Source organism: Moschus berezovskii, chromosome 9 (genome assembly GCF_049115385.1).
Source record: "Moschus berezovskii isolate FMDL1 chromosome 9, NW_MosBer_1.0, whole genome shotgun sequence".
Lineage (NCBI taxonomy): Eukaryota > Metazoa > Chordata > Mammalia > Artiodactyla > Moschidae > Moschus > Moschus berezovskii.
Genome location: NC_142468.1, coordinates 22,703,886 through 22,719,294, shown reverse-complemented (window position 1 = coordinate 22,719,294; position 15,409 = coordinate 22,703,886). Strand labels below are relative to the sequence as shown.

Sequence of the window (15,409 nt, the reverse complement as noted above, 5' to 3'; positions counted from 1 at the left end):
TGGGAGGGAAGAAAATAAAAAACAGGCTCTCTGCCCCTGCCCTCCCTCACCAAATACCAGTGAGTCTTTGAACTCCGATGTGGAGGAGCAGCAGGTGAATACAAAGAGCCACCCGCAGAGGCAGGAAGCCCGGCTTCTGGCCCCACCTGCCACCAGTAAACATCTCCCAAGTCCTCCAGCCCCTCCAGGCCTCAGCCGTCTCATCCACGCAATGGGGGTCAGAGCTCCTGCCAAGTGGGGTGTGGAACAGGGAAGCACAGAAAGAGCAGTGTGCACGGTGATACGCTGGGTGTGACACCCTCCGTCATGCACACAACCAGACAGGTAGGAACTATAAAAATGGAGGCTTAGGAATGAAAACCACCAAACTGGATAGTGATCAGTTCCACTGGGGTACAGCAACGGGACTGGGGAGAAGCACGCCAGGGTCTCCAATCTGCAATGTTCATCTTTGCAAACTGGCCTCAGAGCAGAAAATATAGAAATAACAGCTGTAACTGCCTGAGCCTTTGCAGGTCTAAATTTCCTTACTCCCCCAGCCAAATCATTTCACATGGGTGTTCTGAGGATTAAATGAATTAATATCTGTGAAACACTCAGAGACGTGCCTGATACATAGCATAGCCCAGGCTTGGTTCCTGCTCAGGGGAGGGGGTGGATGCTCAGCTCTGTAACTCCAAACACTCTCCCTGAGCCATAAGGTGGACCTAAGCTGGCCTTGTCCTGAGCCAGCAGCTTCCACGGAAAGGGACTGGGAGCAGGTGCCCTAACTGGACACCCCTGGGCCCCAATATAGCCTTGCTGCCTGCACCAAGCAGACCATTAAGGGGGGAAGGCAGGGGGGTTGGGGGTTGGGGGCGGTTATCCAGACAGGCCCAGGGAATTAAAACCCCAATGTGGAATTCTTTAATTTTTAAAAAGCTGAAAGATGATTATATACAATGAATCTCTAAGTTTACCACTGCTTAACTTACCAAAAAAGAAAAGATAGGTGGCTTTCTTTGAGGCTAGAGTTTGGAAAATTATCCAGATTTCTAAAGCGAGTCCTCAGGACTTCATGCATGAAAGTCACCTCCAAAGAGCCACAGCTAGCACAGCATCCAGGATGAAGGGCAGGAAACCAGGGGTCTGGGCCCCCACCCCCACCCCATCCCACCCCCCCACCCCCCCCACCCCCGCTTCCCCTGCTCCGCCTCCTCCAGCTCCCAGCTCCCAGGGCCAAGTCTGGAAAAGCACTCTGGGTTCCTGGGAAAGAAAGGCCTTTCCGAATATCGGGACGTCTACTGGAAAGTGCCATTAGACATTATCTGGAGGATGTTTGCGGTGTTTGAAAGGGAGCCACTCCCCTGCTGAAGTCAAGGCAGTGGCCAAAAACAACAGAGGGGCTCCTCAGAGCCAAACACACACACACATGTATACACATACACACACACATACACAGACATACAAACACATACACATGCATACACACATACACATATATATACACTCACATACACTCATTATATACAACATACACAGACATACAAATACACATACCCACTCACACATATACACACATACACAGACATACACACACTCACACACACACAGACACATATATACACATACACACGCACACCTCCATTCACACCGACACACACATCCTCGCTCACAGACCTGGAGGTCAAAACAGACCTGGGACCTCAAAGCTACTGGCCCTGCCCCCAGTACAGCCCCACACTGGGGAAACAGGGATCCCATTCTCTGGTTTGGGGACTTAGAAGAATTAAAAGTCCCGCTTCTCTCTCCAACTTCAAACCACAGGCTGTGACATGTGCACGTTTCCACATGGGACAGAAGGAGAAAGAGCCTGACAGGAGCAAGCCCCCTCCCACCCACAGGCAGGCTTGCTGCCTCTCTTCCAAGATGGAAAGCCAAGTCCCATTAGGAGACCTGCCTGAAGGGGGCCACCCACGTTGCCGCACCCTCCCCTCCGGTCATTTCACCTACAGACGATTTGAAAATGGAGCCCGTACAACTCTGTTCTATTCCCCTTGGTTATAATCAGCTTTGCAGATGATTTTTAAAAAATAAATCTTCAAGCCCATAAAAATGCTCCCCTGTAAGCCCTGGCCTCAAATCACAGGCCAGCAACCACACTCCGCAGCCCCCGAGTACCAACCACCACGGAACAGGAAAAACAAGGTAGAGACCAGACTCCTTTCCCTCCCCACCCCCATCACTTTTCCACCATCATGGCTTTGATTTAGGCCCTCATGGCCTTTGATTTAGACCCTCAGCTGCAAGGTGATGGGATGGGACAGGAAGGGCATGGTCTTCCCCCACCAATGCTGTCCCCTGGCCGGGCCTGCAGCACTGAAAACCAAAACAGCTCACCCAACCTAAGCCCTCAGACTCACCCTCACCCCTTTTCTTAATAGCCTCAAGGCTCAAATCAGAACCTGCAACTTTGTATTTACAGGCACAGGCTTCTAAAGTCAAAATAAACACTGAGCATCAGCTACCTGGTTCAAAGGGTTCTAGATGTCAGGGCCAGCAGGAACAGGTGAAGCTGAAGGGTCCCAAGAAGGAGAGGAGGGGGCATGGATGACTCTCATAGCAGGGAAACCAGCCCCTCACAGCTAGGGTCAGCTCCAGGAGAGGCCACCAGGCTCTGGAGTCTGTTCCCCACAGTTACTGCTTCTACTGAAAAGCGGGGAGAAATACAACTAGAATCCTCCGCTACCTTTTCAACCCAGAAAAGGAACTTCAGAAAGGCCTGCACCCACCCCTTTAGTGTCACCGACCCTCTAGTCAAAGACCTGGATTCAAAACCAACTCTACCCCATTCGGACTTCAAGAGACCCTGGTAAAACCACTCCCCCTTTCTGAGCCTTACTTTGTCTATAAAATGGGAATAAGACCTCACAAGTCTTTTTATCACAGTGAAAGGAGAGGGCACATGTGAAAGCATAAGTGTTAAAAGTCATGAACCATCTCATGAGTATTCAGTTATATTCCATCTTAAAGTGAAGTCGCTCAGTCGTGTCTGACTCTTTGCGACCCTGTGGACTGCAGCCCACCAGGCTCCTCCATCCATGGGATTTTCCAGGCAAGAATACTGGAGTGAGTTTCCCTTTCCTTTTCCAGGGGATCTTCCCAACTCAGAGACCTGGGTTTCCCGCATTGCAGGCAGACTCTTTATCGTCTGAGCCACCAAGGAATCACTATATTCCATCTTAAGCTATTCCTTATTATTTTATATATGTAAGCCTTGTCTCAATTAAAACATAAACTCCAAGATAGCAATGGGTGCGTCTGTACTTCTGGTGAAGGGTGGCATTTCAAGGTCAGTCTGCCTGGGTTCATTCATAAACTTGTCTATTAGCTGGTCAATCTCTGGAAACCTACTTAAACCCTCTGAGCCTCAATCTCCCCATCTACAGTAACAAGGGAAGTTAACAGTATCTTTCTCAAAGGGTTTTCTTAAAGATTGAGATCATCTAAACCATGCAAACTTCAATCAGTGTAAACTACAGTCTTTTTACTTATTTGGAGAACCAAGACATCTTAATAAATATTATTGGTTGATCGTTGGATATAAAACAGGCAACTCTTCTTTCTAGCCTTCTCTTCTCTCATCTTCTTCTCTTCCCTTCCCTGAAGGTGGATAGTGTTTACATTGCTTCCCAGATCTTGGGCACGTGAAATGCTTTAAGCCAAAATGAAATGTTTGTTTTAAGGACCAAGGGTACCAGCCCCTTCTACTGTGAGCCTTTGGGTGTGAGCCTGTTATTCTATATTTCTAAGCTCAGCGTCTTCATCTAGCAAGTGTGATCATCCGACATGCCTTACAAGGCTGCTGTGAATGTTAAACGAGTCTGCAGAGAACATATCCCCCACAGAGGCCATGTGCAAGATGTTTCTCTACATCCCCTTCCCCCGCCCCAACCCTGTGGGTGACAGGCCTGGAGAGGACCCCGCAATCTCTCAATGAAGAATGGACCCCAGCCCAGAAGTAGCCCACTGCAGCCAAGGACCAAGCAGGCAGTTTCCAGGGTAACAGCATCCTCTGCATCTACTCCCGATTTCTATCCCAGCTGCCTTTTATTCTCCTCCCACCTCTGTAGTGGGCTGTCACCTGTTCCCACTATTGCTAGGCAACCTCTGAGAATGGGCAGCTGTCTCCTGGGGAGGACCCTGGCCCTGCCCTCCCCTCTTTATGCCTCAGGACTTAAGGAAATTTGCCCCACCTAGACCCTCCCTGTTAACCCTGGGATGGCAGAGGTGGGAAGTAATCCCAGGCCAAGCAGGCAGGTCCCACGGGACTGGCTCAGCCTTTGATCAATGAGGAAGGACACACCTCCACCCCCAGCCCAGGCTTCCATTTGCCTGTGCTTATCTGGGATCTAGTCTTAAGCAGTTTCCAAGAAAAGGGCCACATCAGGCTTTTTATGAAAGCTATCCTTCTTGATTACTTTTCTCTTCTGTTCTCCCACTCATTTGCAATGAACCAGGACCCCTGACCTTTTCAAAAACGGTGAGTGAGAGAGAAACGGTGGACTCACAAGTGAGAGAGAGGGGCGAGGATGGAGAGAGCTCACCTCTGGGAGGCGGGATGACAGGCAACTGTCATTCTCTTCCTAAATTAGCATTAGCTGAGAGTTTTGAAAGTTGAGATATAATTCTTAAACCGTCAAAGTCACCCAGTCTAAAGCCTACAGTTTAGCGGGTTTTAGCATAGTCACAAGGTTGTGCAACCGCCACCGTTATCTAATTCCAGAACGCTTTCATCACCAGGTTTTGTTTTGTATATGTTTTGGCTTTGGTTAAATGTTGCTAGAAATGCAAGCATTTGCTTTATAAGCAGCAGAGCAAAATCTGAGGAGGCAACGCCGCCCGGCTTCAGACCCCAGCTCCAACTCTCGCCGGCTGTGGGTTTTTGGATAAGTTATGTGACCGCTCCTCTGTAAAACCGGGTCAGAGTATCCCCCTCGCAGGATTAGATGTGTTAATGCATGTGGAGTCCTTAGCACAGGGCGGAATGCTTAGCACATGCTCAGAAAGGGGGAGCCACTGTGATTATCCTAAGAAAAAGAATTTCTTCAACTTAAAAAAAAAAATCCAGTCCTGTTCCTGCTAGCAGGCAGCTGGGACAGCCAGTTTCTGTCTGGGAGGGGTTGGAGGCCTTGCTACACCCACCCAACCCCCTTGCAAGCAACGGCACCACCTGGGATGTCTGAACGAGGCACGAGGAGCGAGGTTCTAACTGTCGCCTACGTATCTTTGTGACCAAGTATGACTACTCCAGACTCACAAGGTGCCCTACACGGCAAGATCCTGCCAGTAACCCCCAGCCAGGATGTGGGTGATGGCAGTGAAGGAAGACCAGGAGGGACAAGCAGGAGAGCGAAGGTCTAGCCCTCTCCCCAAGGTTACCCTCTACCCACTGAGGAGGGAGCGTTCCCCAACCGGATGCTCAGCCCAAGAACCAGCAGGGATCCTGGCCCTGTGTTAGGGGTTCCCAGGATGGCTGAGCCCTGCCTTGCTGGACCCCCTGCCCCGGCCACTCCCCAGGTGTATTGCCTCAGGTTGGACAATTAGGACTTCGGATACTGTACCATCGCCAAAGGAGACAGCACACCCTGGGCTGAATCCCCAGTCCCAGAAGGGTGACCCAGTGTGACCAGGACAATGGAACCCAGGTTACAGGGTCCCTCTGCCTGCCGCCCCTTGGCTGTGACCCCTCTGGGGAGCTGCAGACTGGACTGTCCAAACCATATCCAGCTGCTGGTGAGCTCTGGGACCCTTTCAGTATCCCAGGTGAGTAACTCAGCCCAGCTCCCCAGACCCTTCCTGCAGCAACAGGGGCCCTTTGACCACACTCAGGGTATAAAAGCAGGGTCCCAGGAACATGCCCTGACACTTCAACCCTGGGCCGCATACCAGGCCCCAGGAAAAGTGGGGGTGGGTCACACATGGGGGCAGCTCAGGTGCCGGACAGTCCCAACAACACCTGTGCAGAGATGTGGGGCTCCAGAGCCCAACCTATGAGCTGTACAAACAGCCTGGTCTCTTAGCAAGGTGACAGGTCAGCTCTGGTAGGGGCAGAAAAAATGGGGAAGGATGACAAGGAGGGAAAACAGTGGCAGGTGGACTCACTGGCGCCCCTGTTCCTCCCAGTCTTTCCCCTCCAGTAGAGGAAGCCCTACTCCCCTGTTCACACAAACACACACCACACCACCACCGCCCCTGATTATTTGCCAGGGAAAGGAAAGGCTTCCCAGCAGAACCTTCCCTGTCACCTCTCCTGCCCCACGGTGGTCAGTGCCATGCCCCTAGCTGTGACTGGTATGGCCTGGTGGGATTTTCTTTTTCTGCATCTAACCTGTCATTGTCACAGCCCCACCTGGATAGAGCATCTGCTACCTAACAGGGGGTTCAATCAGAGCTCAGACTGACTCCACAAGGAGAAATCACCGCTGTTCTTACACTATGCAGGGACTAGAAGGTGAGAAGCAAGCACACACAGTAGCAGGCCTGTGGCTGGGCCATGTCTCAGGCTGCCCCACCCTGGCAGGGCAGGAGGTGCCAGGTCTCATGTGACAAGTCCTCGAGCCAAGTTTATGGTTTGTGGCCACTGGCCAGGCGCCCAGCCCCAGGCCTTCCTCAAGAAGCTGGAAAGAGAAGCCCCAAATCCCAACCACAAATCCCAAGTGACAGGACGCCCATTTGGTGTGACCTCCTTGCACAGAACCGCCCACCGTCCCCCAGGGAAGGTCCCAGGGGTGAGGGCCTCTCCCAGGCCCCATCCCACTGAGCAAGGAGGCCTTGGCAGCCCTCCTCAAGAAGTCAGACTTTAGGAAGTGAGTTTCCTCCTTTTGAAGAGGCCGAATCCTACAAGCCCATCTCAGCAGCCCCTCAAGGTCTCATCATTGCTCAGAACTGGAAAGTCTGGCCTGCCCTGTGCCCCAGGCCCTCTCATATCTATCTCTCCAGGGCAGCCCTGAGACTCCCAGCCCCTCTCTCTTCCAGGTTCTGTCCACCACTTCAACTAGTGAAGCATCTGCACTCAGAGCACCCACGTGGGCCAAGTTTCAGGGAGGAAGCAGCTGCAATCTGGAGCCAAGCGGGGCTGGGCGAGCTGCTGGGGGTGTGAGCAGGGCCTGCGGAATGCGCTCAGTTAATTTTCAGAGGGGCCTGAAGACACTCTGAGGTATTTTACCTGTATTACCACCAGCAGACAATGTTTTTAAGCACTTTGGCATTCATCGGTTAATTATCAGAGGGGCCTGAAGACACTCTGAGGTCATTTTACCTGTATTACAACCAGCTGACAATGTTTTTAAGCACTTCGGCATTCATCTCTTCATCCTGGGTACCCAGGAAGTAGGCAAAGGGTAGGCAAGGGATTCTATACCATTCCACAGGTCAAGGAATTGAGCAAACGAAAAGGTCGGGTGACACTCACTGAGCCAGCACTGAATGTGGGGTCAAAGGTCAAGGACAACACAACTCCCACACCTGGCCTCCTTCGGAAGTGGATTTATATACTACATCTTATCTCAAAGCATCACGGTTAAAAGGCCATGGCAGCTCTGGTTCCTCAAAATAGTTAACATTTACTAAGCACTCGCTATACCCCATGTGCTATGCTAAATTCCCTACATACCTTACTTGGTTTGTAAGCTCCTACTCAGCTATTTCAGGCAGGAACAATTATTATCCCCATTTCCCTCTTGGCATCATCAGGCACAGAGCAGGTAAGTGACTCACCCTGGATCACACTGCCTGTCAGTGGAGGGGTGAAGACTTGAACCAGGGTTCCCAGAGCATGTCCACCTGCAGAGGCAGGAGCCAGAATCCAGTCCCAGAAAGGGATGGTTTATCTGGAATGTAAAGCATTTCATCCCAGTCTCTACCACCCTGGCCTGGAATTAGGGGCCATGCATGATGTTTATCCAATTATTTCATCATCATTTCTGGACTATGTGCAATGGGTCTGACTCTGTGCTAGGCACTAGGGATTCTGCAGAGCACAGGACAGGCTGGGTCCCGCCCCCACGGACACGGACGAGGAGTGAATCGGGAAGGAGTGAACACTAGGGGTATGGAGATGGACATGAGGGCCAATTCTCTCCTCTCTCAGGCTTTAATGATACCAGGCATCACTCACTCCTAACCTCCTGCCTTCAGGATAGGCAGATGTCCTGATCCTCCCCAGATAAACCCACCCAGAGCAGACTCTCCCCTCTTTGCAATACTCCACGTTGGTGGGTAACCTTGGTAGCTCCTCTGTTGATGGTCTCGAAGTCCAGGACATGGATGCGTGCATGTTCAGTCCAACTCTGTGTGACCCCACGGACTACAGCCCGCCAGGCTCCTCTGTCCTTGGGGATTCTTCAGGCAAGAATACTGGAGTGGGTTGCTATGCCCTCCTCCAGGGGATCTCCCATGTCTCCGGTGGCTCCTGCGTTGCAGGCAGACACTTTACCGCTGAGCCACCAGGAAGCCCCTCAAAGTCCAGAAGCAAATGTAAATAAAGCAGCCTCTCTTCCTGCCACATAGCTCGACAAGCTGGCTTGACGTAGATACAGAATCAGGATCTGGGCCTATTTACAACTACCTTCTTTCACCTGCCAGGGCCGTCTCTCTGTTTGAACATCCATCAGCTCAACAAATATTAATTAAGGTCCTGCACGTGAAAAACAGAACAGAAACCTAGGGCTGGCACCTGTGGGAACACACAGTACACCAGAGCCTCCAGGATTTAAGAGTGAAGAGAGAGAACAAAATTGAACAGCAGAAGAGGCCCTTTTACATATCCTCTGCTGTCGACCTAGCGGTAAAGGGGGTGGGGGGGGGAGGTATTAGCTTCTTTTTATAAATAAGAAATTAGAGGTTGAGAAAGGATAAGTAACTTGCCCAGGGCCACAAGCACAGAAGTGTGGAGCCAGGATTGTACTCAAAATCTAGCCAACCTGACTCCAGGCACACATGAGCACACACACAAGGACACGGGTGAGAGCCACGCGAGGGAATCAACTGAGGACTCTGGCCATTCCCAAAAGATGGGCGTTCAGAGCTGGGGCCCCTAGAAAAGATGGCTTCAGTTCTCAGCCTCCAACATCAGAAAGACTCTGAAATCCAGTGAACTCCAAGCCACGGCATTTTTTGTCTTGAGTCAAGGAGCCCAGCATGATGAACTCTGCACTGAAGCACTCTTTGAAGGGACAAGCCGTGGCCAACCCAAGGCAGGTTCTTGAGTCATGCCTGCTACCTGCACAGACTTCTACCAGCATCTGCATCAGCCTTGGCGCCAACCAAGAAGTCATTTAATCCGATGCGTGTAAGGAGCCCTGAGGGGTGGGCAGGGCAGGCCAGAGGAGGAAACAGAATGGAAGGGCCACGGGGACAGAGACCCGTCGAGTTCATGGCTCCACCCTCTGCACCGGGATCCCAGCCTGGCCCAGAGTAGGGGCTCCAAAAGTACTTGCTGAACAAACTAATAAAAGCTCAGAGAAGCGAAAAGACTGGCCCAAAGTCTCACCCACAGTCCAGGTTGTCTAGTCCAGGACAAAACATGGGGGTCTTCAGCCTCCTACCCAGTGGCCTTTGATTCTCACAGCACTGTGATCCTCCTCACCCCCACCCTCACTCTCCCGCCTGCATCTGGAACGGTCGGCCTCTGTCCCACTCAACCCTAACCTCCCAGGGTCAGCAGGGAGACAGTCAAAAGCACCAAGTTACTTTAAGTCTGATACTCCCGTTGTAATACCAATTTAGATCCCCAGCAGCCTGCTGAGAACTACGGGAAATGTGCCGAAACTGAGGTTACAGAGACTTAATGGCCTGGGAAAAAAAAAAAAAGCTGTGGACCAGATTCAATCAAGGCCCAGAGCTTGTGGGCCTTCTCCATCAACCCCACCAAAGCAGGTGTTGGCTCCCCTTGGTCCGACATCTTTGCAGGCTCTGGGTGCCAGACCCAGCTTTCCGGCCTCCTTCACCAACTAAGGATAAGTGAGGGGAAGCTGCCTGCTGGAGCACGGCTGCAACCCAGCCCCCGCCATGCAGCTGTCTGGACGCTAGGCTGGTTACTTCCACCTCTGCCCCTCATTTCCTCATCCTCCTGTTGCCCAGCTCCCAGAGCTGCTGGGAGTAACACCTGAAACAATATATACGATTAGAACAGTGCCCAGCATACATCAGCCAATGCCAGCTCTTGGAACTGTGGAGTTTGTCCCTGGCTGCCCAAAAGCCTGGTGCACACCCACTACCACCCAGGTTAGAGTTCTGAGTGTGTGTGTCTGTGTGTAGGGACAGAAAGAGAGACACTAATTTTTCTCCCCCACTGCTTTTAATATATTCATTCATTCAATAATAACGAAGACCATGTGCAAGTCCAATGCTTAGTCCCACAGTCCTTAAAAGGACCTAATTCCTAATTCTTGGGCAGTCCTGTCACTCCAACCCAGCAGGCACACAGTAGGTGCTGCTGCTAAGTCGCTTCAGTGCTAGGCAAACAGAAATTTCTACTCTTCTACCCCCTCCCCCGCACAGAAGACCCCCAAATATCCACCACACTAATCCCACTCCTCCTGTCCAATTTAAACTCTATTCTCAAGGAAGGTGCACCTTGAAACTCCCCAACTTTTACCCCCATGAGAACCTCCAGATTATTCCATTCTCAACTCCCCAACAGTCCAACTGAACCAGGAGATAAACCAGGTGAGGGAGGAACTCACCTCTCCCCTAGCCTTCCCCGAGGGGGCCCGACAGGTAGAGGGGAAGGGGTGTTTAAGTAACTGCCGCAAGGCAAAGAAGTCGGCTAGAAGCAGGGCAACCTTCTGGGGCGGCTGCAGAGGGCTGGGCCCAGCAGAAGCCAAGACCCTGGGGCTCAGGTCGCCCTGCTTTGGGAAGCCCTTTGTGCGCTGTTTTAAATTACCTCTGCTCGTCTGATGAAGTGAGTAAAAGGGCGCCAGTTTCAGGGCTTAGGATTCCTGAGTGAGCTAATACAGGATGCCTTTGGCTGAAAAAAACTTCAGTCGGCTCCCTAAACTCCCCCCCCTTTTAAGTTTAAAAAAGGGAATGAATGTTACCATTTTTGGACATAAGCGTTCTCCCTCAAGCCCAGCCCTAACCGCACTATCCAGGGGGACGCGCCATCCTGTGTGTCCCCCCCCACCCCCATTCCCAGATCAGCCGAGGGGTGGAGGTGGGGGTGGGGGTGGGGGTTAAGAAGGGACCGGATGGGAGCGGGCCGCGGGGGAGGAGGGAAAAGGGTGTTCAGGGTACGTGGCCGCCTGGGGCAAGAGCTCACCGCGCAGGCAGGAAGCAAAGGCACGGTTGGGGCGCCCTCCCAACAAGAGTGGTTTCTGACCTCTTCCTGCCACCGGCCACTGTGCCCGGGTCCCCTCGCCAGCTTTGAGCCCAGCGCCCGTGGGAGAGCGCGCACCCGGCACGCAGCCTGGGACGCGCCTCGGTGGCTAAGCATGGAACCCCAAGGACTGACCCCAAATATCCCCTGAGACTATGCCTTGCCCTACCGAGCCCCTGAACTCAGATCAAGTTGCCCAAATTCGCCATCTGCCAGGAATGAGCGGGGATAGGAGAGGCAGGACGCAGACGCAAGCTCATCTCGGTTCGCAGCTACCAAGCACTGAGTTAAGCAATAAAACGGTTTGCCGCCCTGACCCCGCCTCCACAGGGCCCGCTGGGGAGCCCGCTTTGGCCCCGGGTTCTCTCGGCCCTAACCCCACTCCGGCAGGTCCACCTCCACACAGACCCGGAGGGGGGTGCCAATCCCGCCACGCCCGCTGCCCCCTCGGCCGGCGGATTGAGGCTGGGAGGACCCATGCAGCTTGTCCCCTTCAGGTACCAAGGCGACCCAGGAAGCGCGCTGCCACCAAACGCCATATGGAAAGGCGGTCAAGGGGCGGGGAAGGAAAGGGAAAATCGATCCGGAGCTAACTGCCACCGAGCCCGGGGCTCAGCCCCAGCCGCCGGAGCACCGCCCCCGCGCCTTGCCCTCTCGGGGCCGCTGCGACTGCAGCCGGGCGGCCTGGGTAGCCCGCCCCAAGGCGACCTGCCCGCGGGCGGCCCCACCTCCCAGCGCTCAGCCTCGGCGTTCGCGGGCTCTGGGGCCGGGGCGCTCCCCCTTCCGCCCCGCGCCTGTAACCCAACACCCCACCTCGCTGCGGCCGCGCATCTCCCGCCCCCGCCCGTGCGCGCCTGGAGCCGGTTCGCAGCCCAGAACCCCGGAGCCCCGCGAGCCGACTGCCCCGGGCGGGGGTCTGCGACGGGCCGGGGAGGTTGCTGACCTTTCTCTGCTGCTTCTCCCACGCTGGGTCCAGGAGCAGGTCTCGATCCCAGTCCTCTTCGGGCTGCATATAGTCATTGGTTTGCTGGGAATCATAATGGTCCATGATGGATGGTGCGCGCGTGCTAGGGGCTGGATTTCTTCCTCCACCTTCTCTCCGGGCGGCGGCTGCGGCTTGCTGCCCCGGCGTGGGGAAAGAGTCGGGACGATCTGGGCTGGGGCTGGGCTGGGCTGGGCTGGCGGGGCCGGGCTAGCTCCCCTGCGCCCGGTTCCGCCGCGGCGCTGCTGGCGAAGGCGGCTGCTGGGGGCGGCGGCGGCTGGAGCTCGCGGACTGCCTACCTCGCGCCGGCGCTCAGACCTAATCTCCACGCACACTGAGCCAGGCGGACACGCTCGCGCTGCGGGCGCAGAGGCGGGCGGGGGCGAGGGGCAGGGGCAGAGCCCTCCGGAGGCTCTCCATTGGCCAGGCCGAGTTGCCCAAACTTCCCCCATTCGCCTCTCATTGGGAATTCCTGGCATCCGTCAGCCGGGCCGCGGCGCATATAGGTGGACTGGGCGGCCCCCTCCCGGCGCGCACGCCCCCGCCCACTCCCTGGGTTCCCACTCCCCCGCGCGGCTCATGTGACACCAGCTTAAGCTGAACGGGACCGAAGCCGGGGGACGCCTCCCCGAGCTCGGGGACCGAGCGGCCGCGCGCTCGGGAGCCCCAGGAGGAACCGCCGGGGCATTGGACACGCTCCAGCCCGCAGGAAGGCCCGGTACTCTGTTGCCGTGGCGTCCTGCGCTCCCACGCGCGCTCCAAAGCCCACAACTGCCAGGGGCTGGAGGACCGAGGCGAGGAAAAGCATTTCATTTTCTGTTTCCCAGGGTCCGGAGAGATCGGCACCCGGGGAAGGGGAGCGGGGAGTGCCGGAATGGAAAGGAATTTCCTGGGAATTTCCTGATTCCGCCCCCGGCCCCGCCCCGCGCGGCGCGACCCGGCGGACCCCTGCCCTGCCGGAGCCAGGTTTCTGGCCAGCCATCGGCGCTCCGAAGCCACACAGCTTTCCCGCCTCGCCGCGGGCTCCTTTGCCGCCCTCCCTTGAGCTCAGGTTCCCGAGTTCCGCTGCGGGTTCCCGCGGTCTGGCAGGGCCGAGCTACCTTTCTACACACCTGGGCAGCACCCTAATAGCTCTGAGCGATCTACCTACTCCACGCCCCCTCAACACACACCCCTGACCCGACGGAGAAACTGAACTTCCAAGAGATGAGCTTAAAAAGGGGACTTACCGGGTTCTCAGAGCTCCACAAGCCAACCCTGTAACCTTATGCCTGACAAACAAAGCCTTATTGTTACTGGAGGAAGGAAGGCAAGACCGAAGAAACACCTTTAAGTTCGTGGAGCCTGCCTGCTCTATGCCTGTCCTAGTAAGAGGCGGATCTCCCCGGTGGGCTCACACCCTGGTGGGCTCCTCTGAGAGCTCCGGGACTGAAGAACAGGAGCCAGAGGCCTCCAGTAGCGTCTGCACAGAGCAGTGCTTAATCCACGTGTGCCCCTGAAGGATGGCTGGGTTTACTGTGAAAACTCAACTGTCAGTTCAGAGGTGACTGAAGGAGTTAGAAAGGGCCATGAATTAGGTTACCTAAAAGGCCAACAGATGGGAAAGTTGAAAAAAGTGCCTGTGACTCCCAAGAGAGCCAGCTGATGCTGTCATAAGCAGATATGGGTGATGTATCACTCCCTGCCCATTAGTCAATCTCACACATTTATACAAGTGTCACCGCTCAGCACTGTGCCCTCCACAAGTCCCTGGCTGAGGAAGCACTGCTTCTGAGCCACGGAGACAGCAGATTTATAGACTATTTTATATCCACTTCTAAACCTGATATCGAGGGTAATGATGGTGCTGTAGCCATTCATTCTCTCAATAAATATTTGTGGAGCCCCATCCATGTGTCAGGGGATGTGCTAGATGTTAATGTATCTAGAGATGAAAAAGACACACTCCTTGCCCATGGCAGTCCAGCAGAGACACACAGAAACAAAATTACACTGCAAGGAGATAGATAGTTACCCAGCCAGGGGACTGTAGGGGGTAGAGAGGATGAACTTTGAGCCCGGCATGGGAAAGGAAGCTCCAGGTATCACTTTTTGGAGGAGGGGAAATTCAAGTGAGCCTTAGAGAACAAGAGTCAGCCAGACAAAGAGGAGCTGCAGCTGCAGCTGCTCCTGTGTGGTTTCAGTCGTGTCCGACTCTGTGCGACCCCATAGACGGCAGCCCACGAGGCTCCCCTGTCCCTGGGATTCTCCAGGCAAGAACACTGGAGTGGGTTGCCATTGCCTTCTCCAGACAAAGAGGAGAGTGGGAGCTTATTCCAGGCAGAAGGAACAGTGTGAGCTAATACATGGGGGCAGGAAGCTGCATGGTATAAAAGGAATGCTAGCATTTCAACATGGCTAGACTAGAAAGTCAAGGCCAGGAGGCGCAAGAGACAGAGCTGGAGAGGTAGACAGCAGCCAGACAGTGAAGGCCTTCTCTGCCACATGATGTGTGGGTCTGAGGGGAACAAGGCTGGCTGGAAGCTGTGACAACCAGTTGCAAAGAAGTTGGAATAATCCAGGTAGTTCCGGAACCAGAAGTGTTCTGAGAATGTCCAGAGTCAGCTTGAAGGGGAACAGAATCTGAGAGCCATCTGACTGTGGATAGCATGAACACCATGAGGGACTCCAGGGAGAATGCCTCGGTGGAGCTAAGAGTGCCCAGCTGAACGCAGAGGATCAGGGCTTAGAAAGGAACTGTAAAGAACAAGGACCCCTGGGGGAGACAGAGAGGAAACGGTCCACAGAAGTGCAAGGAGCCTGGACAACATGGTGTCATGAAAATCCAGAATGAAACATCAAAGTGAGGGCATCAGCAACATCAGATATAGCAGAAAAGCCTGGAAAGTAAGGCCTAAAAAGTTGTCTCTGAAATCATGCAGGATGCATACTGTGGTTTCTGGATTTTTCACCAAGTTTAATGTCTGTGGGATTTGTTTGGCTTGTATGTTATGGCTTGTATCAGCAGTTGATTTTTGTTTGTTTGTTTTTCTTCCTGTGTAGTATTCCATTGTATATGCTAAGTAATT

The 15,409-nt window shown here is 54.0% G+C and overlaps 1 protein-coding gene across 3 annotated transcripts in view; it reads right to left on the bottom strand.

Annotated features, from left to right (window-relative positions):
* ACTN1 (actinin alpha 1) overlaps positions 1–12,792 on the bottom strand; it is a 98,827-nt gene extending 86,035 nt beyond the window's left edge. For 2 of the 3 annotated variants that reach the window (XM_055437374.2, XM_055437376.2), the window contains exon 1: positions 12,303–12,792. In XM_055437374.2, the coding sequence (XP_055293349.1) occupies positions 12,303–12,407 (105 nt within the window). In that variant the 5' untranslated portion in view covers positions 12,408–12,792. The remainder of the gene's footprint in view (positions 1–12,302) is intronic. The other variant, XM_055437375.2, reaches the window with a different exon arrangement.
* Between the last annotated feature and the right edge of the window lie 2,617 nt (positions 12,793–15,409).